This window comes from Lepisosteus oculatus, chromosome 6 (genome assembly GCF_040954835.1).
Source record: "Lepisosteus oculatus isolate fLepOcu1 chromosome 6, fLepOcu1.hap2, whole genome shotgun sequence".
Taxonomy (NCBI): Eukaryota; Metazoa; Chordata; class Actinopteri; order Semionotiformes; family Lepisosteidae; genus Lepisosteus; species Lepisosteus oculatus.
The window spans coordinates 38,249,101-38,256,440 of NC_090701.1; the positions used below are offsets into that span (position 1 = coordinate 38,249,101).

Here is a 7,340-nt window from a genome sequence, read left to right on the forward strand (position 1 = left end):
GCGTCTATTCTGACAAATGTTTTTTCCAAGCAGACTGGTGCATTGTGTCAATCGACACAGTAGTGGCTCCAGTCCAGTAGATTCTGTAGTACGTTCCTTGCCAGAAGAAGCAAGATTAGAAATCTTGTGGTGAGATCACACAATAAACATACTGTGATCTATTAAAATAAACAAAATACTTACAACCAAAAGCATAAAAGGAGAACATTTGCAATACCCACTTTGATGTGATTAGACTTAGTAGTTCTAAGACAAAAACAATTTCAGTACATGCAAGATAACGCAGCAACAAAAACCTTAATTTCACCAGAAATATTGGTCTTTCAGGACCATCACAATTGCTGCAAATAATAATGCAAATGATTAAATATTATCTAAAATATATTATCTAAAATGTTATCATAAAAACGTTAGCACCATTCACTCAATTTTGAGTCACATACCAGAAAACAATTCAAGTTGTTCAGAATAATATATACAAAGAACTTGAAACTGCAAAGGTACTTAATACATTTAATTTAAAAAAAAGTTTGTTAACATTATATTAATTGTATCAACTAAACTAATTGCAGCACAAAAAACACTGTATATTAGATCAATTTGTGTAACCTCAAAAGAGAATGTGTCATTTCAAAGTCCATTTCAGAATATTCAGCAAAGGTGCTTAAGAAAACAGAAAGTTACAAAGGTGAGAAAGTTCCTCTAATTAAAATCGTACATCCCTAAAACAGGAAACTGAATTATGCTGTGGCTTATATACTGTGATTAAAATACATTTTATCATGGAGGTATTTGTGTAGTTTATGCAAAAGAATTAAATAGAACAGTTCAATAATACATATAAAGGATAAAAATTACATTAAGCCACAGTACATTTTCTTAGATTTAATAACACATGAGAGGAATATACAGTAAATAAAAAACTACAACAACAGAATTCATTTTATAATAAAAATAATTCAAAAAGACAAAATTGAACAACATTAGAGAAAAATAATTCACAATAAATCTGTAACTTAAATCATTCTTGTATAAACAAAAATATCAATTTTTTATTTATTCATGTTAAAGGTCTAATGGCACACCAAAAAACTCTAGTTTAAATCTTTAAAACTGGTTTTGAAATGGGGAGTATCTGATATCAACGTTTAAATACTTTGGAATATCATTATTACGCCTCTACTACTTTGATTGTAATTGTGTATAGTATATCCAGGTTGATGCTGCACATTTGTGGTGGTGGAAGGGAGTCCCCATTATCTGTAAAGCGCTTTGATTGGAGTGTCCAGAAAAGCGCTATATAAGTGTAAGCAATTATTATTATTATTATTATTATTATTATTATTATTATTATTATTATTATTATTATTATTATTATTATTATTATTATTATACACAATTACTGCTGCATGTAACAACCTCTAACAACCAAAACTTAGAATATCAAAGGATGCCCTGGATAGCTGTGTATTCATTCTTGAAAAAGCATGGGGAAATGTGAAAAACGACCTCTGCCATCCACAGTTACTAAATACAGCTTATTACACAGCAAGTACATTTCTCCATTTTAAAATATAACACCATTCCTTTTTTCGCAAACAAGATGTCAGAAAAAGCTTTCACATTGGCTTTACCCCTCATTTCTTTCCAAAAAACATGTCCAAACAGTCTCTAAGAAGCTGTTCTTTAAGAACCCTGTATGATAAAGAAATACTATGTTAATACAGTGCTGAAGTGTACATTTTGTTCCTTAATTTATCACTTACATTCATAAGGTGAACTGAATTTACAAATGTCCTGTTGTATATTTCTGCCTTGGTCTTTACACCACAAAAGCACCAGGAACCTTTGTGCAAAACGCACACTAGAAGATAGGACTTGTGCTGAATTTAATTTGGCTGTAGTAATAAATGTCTGTGGTTCAGAGAAATACTTACTTAAAACACTAAATATGAGCAGCCATATCACCCTGCAACTCACAACTGGCAACCCACTGAAGCTAAGCAGGTGAGACTAGCCAGTACATGGATGGGATACCTCCTGGGAAAACTAAGGTTGCTGCTGGAAGTGGTGTTACTAAGGCCAGCAGGGGTGCTCACCCTGCAGTCTATGTGGATCCTAATGCCTGAGTATAGTGACAGGGACACTATACTTTAAACAGACGCTGTCATTCGGATGAGACATAAAACCTAGGTCCTGACTCTCTGTGGTCATTAAAAATCCCAGGGTGTTTCTTGTAAAGAGTAGGGATGTAACCCCGGCATCCTGGCCAAAATTTCCCATTGGCCCTTATCAATCATGGCCTCCTAATAATCCCTGTCTATGAATTGGCTTCATTACTCTGCTCTCCTCCCCACTAATAGCTGATGTGTGGTGAGCGTTCTGGTGCATTATGGCTGCCGTCGCATCATCCAGGTGGGGCTGCACATTGGTGGTGGTGGAGGGGAGTCCCCATTACCTGTAAAGCGCTTTGAGTGGAGTGTCCAGAAAAGTGCTATATAAGTGTAAGCAATTATTATTATGATTAAATAGTGATAAAAATGGGGAAAAGCCCCACATTCAAATTCTAAAAAAAATGAAAATGGCAAAAGAATTCTGGTAACAAAAACATTGTGTACAAATGGGTTTAAATTGCACAAAGTAAATTAATACTGTAATGACCAGTATCTCAATGACTGAAGATAACATACCTGTCAACTTCTAGCATTATTTCATGTATATGCATCTGAGTGTATACATTAATCCATATTTGTTCATTAGTGTGAGCAGTCCTTAGAATTGATCACTCTACTGGACCATTATGGTTCCATTGTTGTCATTAGTAACTGTTCATTTGTCCTTGAGTCTTGACCCCTAAAGCCCCTGCAGGGACATAAAAGGTGCATCAATTTAGCTTCAGGACCACACATGTAGAATATGATTTAATTTCTACACCTAAATAAAATAAGGTCAAGGTTATTGTAATATAAATAATCTGGAAATGTATCTGATTTAAGAAGTAAAAGCACAAGGAAGCACAGGTTTAGACTGAAAAAGCAACCAATAATGCATTTGTAAGAGTGAAATGTCGCTCCAATACACACTTTTATCTCGATTTAGAAAACAAGCTGTTCCAGTGAATTATCTGAGCACTAGCGGGTGTATCTTCCTGAAGATTTTCCCCAAAAACAAGAACAAGCATGAATCACGAGAGTGCTCACCAATTTTTTCTTTGGTTTTGTTTTTTGTAACATCTAATGAGTTGCATCTCTTAATCAAGCACATTGGGGGACATTCTCCATTTCTGTCACACCCACTCCGATCGCCTCTCTTGCAGTTCACTACAACCGGACTGTATATCAGAGGTGGTCATTTGCACAAGTGTGTACTGGCCTATTCTCTTGGCACAAAGATCTGTAGAGATGTCTGCCTCCCCTGCAGGGACTCTTTCCCTTAAAAGAGAAGGAGGTGGTCTCAGACGACCATGCTTACAGTACTTGCCAGACATTCGAGGCACTCCCTTAAGCTCGCTCATACAAAGTGCCACTTCACTGCCTTCCTGATCTACATCTTCCTCCTGGTTCTGCCGGTAGTCATTATTGCTGTTGGTGTTGGATCCAGCTGCACGTTGGGAGAGAACGTCCGAGGGCTCCGATGAATTATCAACCTCTTCCAATCGCGCAGACATCGCTCCGTCCAAAGTTGACTTGCTTGTCCTTCTTTTATGAAAAGCAGCAGAGGAAACAAGCTCTTGAGTCAGCTGTATGTGTGAGTCTACATTGGCGCTGGCAGGAGAGAGATAGTACTCCTCTTCTTCGCACATTTTTTCCATCAGTAGCTTATTTTTATGCTTTTGCCTCAAAGATCTTTTGATCACACAGATCAGGTCGGCAATATTCAGCAAGAAAGACAAGGCGCTCACCCCGAACATGAAATTCAGCATCACTGTCTTCTCTGTAGGCCTGGAAACATAGCAATCCACCATACTGGTGCAAAGCATCTCATAGCAAATGTATCTCTTTGGAATAAAAAACCCAAATAGGTAGTACTGGCCAGCGCCAAATCCAGCTTCAAGTAAAATCCTCAGCAACAAATGGAAGATGTAAGCCCCTAAGAAACTGTGTATCTTCCCTTGTTCAGCCTCCAAAGCAATTTTACTTAGGGAAGCTTTCCTGAAGGTTTCTTGGTGTATTTTGTAATGGGAAGTTGTTTTAATTCGGTCTGAAACACAGCGGTCAATGGCAGCCTCTGCAGATATGTGATGAACCACGTAGATGATGAACATGGCATAAGGCAGACAGAGGGTTATGATCTGAACAAGCCAAAATCTGAAGTGAGAAAGAGGAGAGAACATATCGTAACACACATTGGAGCAGCCTGGCTGGATGGTATTGCAGACAAACCGTTCTTGCTCATCTTGGTACAGTGGGTATCCAGCAAAAAGGACGACTAGAAACCGGAGCATGATCATCAGGGTTAACCAAATTTTCCCTACAACAAAATAAATAGTAAAGATTTACAAAGTAGTCAACAAAAAGTATTGTGAAAGTGACACAAAAGGTGTACAGTAGAGTGTAGGATAAAGTAAAGGAGGGTGTCAAACAAGAATAATATTGGACTTCCTACAACCACCTGTTGAAGATTTTGGAGAATAGTTCTGTATTTTTCCCCCATTTTTGACCTAGGAGTATTCCAAAGCAAGGATTGAATTTCTGTGCTCTTTATGCTCTTAATTTGTAAAAATGTTAATTATATCAGGTGAACAGTTTTTGAATTCTTATTAAAGTCCTAATATGGCCTTATACAGTGGATTTGCTAAACAAACATTTGTCAGGATCAAATAAATGCTCAATGCCCTGGCAGTCCTTTGTATACCAATTTTTAAATTCCAACAAAATAAGCCATCCTGTTCTGGAAAAACAACTTGGCAGTTAGGCAACATTGGCTTAAAAACAGTTCACAGCAATTTAATAGATTCATAAAAGAAGAAGTGGTCTGGTAATATGCAATGTAAATTATTCATTGCCTTAGGTGCAGAAACGTATAGCAGTATGTGATTTGTAATTTTACAGTTTTGTAATTTGCTGTAGTTATTTTTTCCTGTGACCAACCAGATTAGCTATGCATATCCAGTTATTCTCTGAGGTATAGGCACCTCTTAAACAACAAATTGTGTTAATCAAATGCTTTTAAACAGCTGTAAAATTATATTACCCTTTGTTACCCTTTCATAAATTATGGACTTAAAATTTCTGAAGGAAGGGATTAACTTTCATTTTTGTAACTCCAAAAATGGGAATTTGTGTCAATAGTTTACTGCTGCAAAAATGCTTTAAGCATATTTGTTCCTCCATATTTTTAGCTCTTTGCATTGCTCTGATTTTTACAACAAATATCCTGTTTCAATAGATAAGTATATTATAAAGGCAAGTGAAATATAACAGCAGCTGCTCCAAGGCAAACAAGGTTTTAAATAAAGACCACCTCTACATTCTGTTTGGAACCAAACACATGCTTAATTACACTTATTTATAGCCTTATATATTATATTATTACTTACATCATTCCTTGTTAGAAAGATGAACACAAAATTATCATGATTAATGTAGGGTGCATTCCATGTTTTACAGATTTGAAATAATTTAGATTTTTAAAACCAATTATTAAAGCGCTTCAAGTGGTTTTATTACCTTTTCAGATATTTGCCGTTCTCAAAGTTTGCCTCACAACTGATAGCAAGAATAACTGCAGTTGTGGATACACTGATGATAATATTATGAGAAATATTCATATAGCACCTTGAAAGGCAATAATTGCAAAGCACTGGTAACTCGTGATACATGACCAAAAGGCAACAAGGGCATTACAGCACTTTCAAACCATACAAAAACAAATCAAGCCACAGCTCCTCTGGGTCTCACACATAAGTACTTAACAGCCTGACCTGGAAAAATCCATATTTTTTTACCATGAACTGTATTTATATACAATTTTTAATTCAGTAGTGCTTTTGTTTCAGTCATAAAGTCTGAGATAGCATTATTTAATATGTAAAGTTTAGATTGGTTTTAGAGCCTACAAGCCTAATATTGCAGGAAACACCATCTTTACTGATGCATCTACTAGGTTTATTTTTTAAAAAATGCAGGAGGTTATGTTGGGTATCACAGTAGGCTTATATACCTTTTCAAATCGCAGAAAAGTAAACTAACTGTATTGTGATAAAAACTCTTGAGCCAATTGTACACATGAAGTGTGCTCATATATATGTAGCGAATCTTATTAAAGATAAGGTTTAAAACAATCAAAGTTACAGGATTGTGTGAACGCACACACAGAAAACAAATCAAAAGGTTAAGATCCAGTAGTTTCAGAAATACTACAGGATACCACCATTCAAACTCCTATTTCTGCAATTTTGACATATTCTATAATGTTTTGCATGTAAAAATCCAAATTTTCCTTTTGTACAAGTAAACCATTTTTATAGGTCACTGTGGGAGTTATTTAGGAGATTTCTTAATTACATGAAAACTTTAATCTTTAAAAAACTTGTACAATTAGAACCTTCAATCTACCAGTGATCTATAAAAAATCCCTACTTATTGTGATATGCTTGTGTATAAAATGTATATAGTATAAAAATACATATAAAGTTTATCTTGTAATTACATGTAAACATAATACATACCTACAATTGTGATGTTGTAGTTGAGGGTAATGAAGAGAAAATCCAGAGTATTCCATCGCCCCATCTTGTTCCTTATCTAACAGAGACTCACAGACTTGTGGTACACCTGAGATGGGCTTTTTAGAACAGAAAAAATGTTAGCTTACGTCCAAGGAAAAACAAAAAAAGGATTTCAGATAAAATACTGGCACTCAGGTGATGGAGAAACCTATTATTGTGAATGTTGAGAGTATGTAAGGCCTACATCAAGTTAGCTCTGACCTGGGCTGTAGCAGTTTTTAAGAAACCCCCCAAAAAGATGTTGCTTCTTTTTTACCTCTTTGTCTAGCCCTGTTACAGTGACAACTGCAACCAGATAACAGAAGCCAGGAGACATGTCACCCATTGTAGGCTATTCTTGCTCACAAAGGCATGCCTTGCATCCTGACATTGCTGAGATATTTCGGTGCTGGTCGTCCTTACAGGAAAACAAGAAGCCACTGGATTACGCTTTAAATCAGTGTATTATGTTTGCAACCGCATCGGAAAGTATTCAGAAGCTAACCACTTCTGCAAGCAGACTGGACTAGAATGAGTCTTATGGAGTTGTATTTTTAATTCTGCATTACGGTTGGTCAGCAGACGGTATCTGCTTTGCAGTTGGGGTTTGACGTTTCTACTAAATATCTAT

General features: G+C 35.9%; 1 protein-coding gene across 1 annotated transcript; it reads right to left on the reverse strand.

Moving 5' to 3' along the window:
• Positions 1 to 1,443: 1,443 nt before the first annotated feature.
• Positions 1,444 to 6,986, reverse strand: gjd4 (gap junction protein delta 4). The gene is made up of 2 exons (XM_006642880.3): positions 6,671 to 6,986; positions 1,444 to 4,470 (listed from the first exon to the last, which is right to left on the reverse strand). The coding sequence occupies exons 1-2, from the start codon at positions 6,732 to 6,734 to the stop codon at positions 3,287 to 3,289; spliced, it is 1,248 nt and encodes a 415-aa protein (XP_006642943.2). The 5' UTR covers positions 6,735 to 6,986; the 3' UTR covers positions 1,444 to 3,286.
• Positions 6,987 to 7,340: the final 354 nt, after the last annotated feature.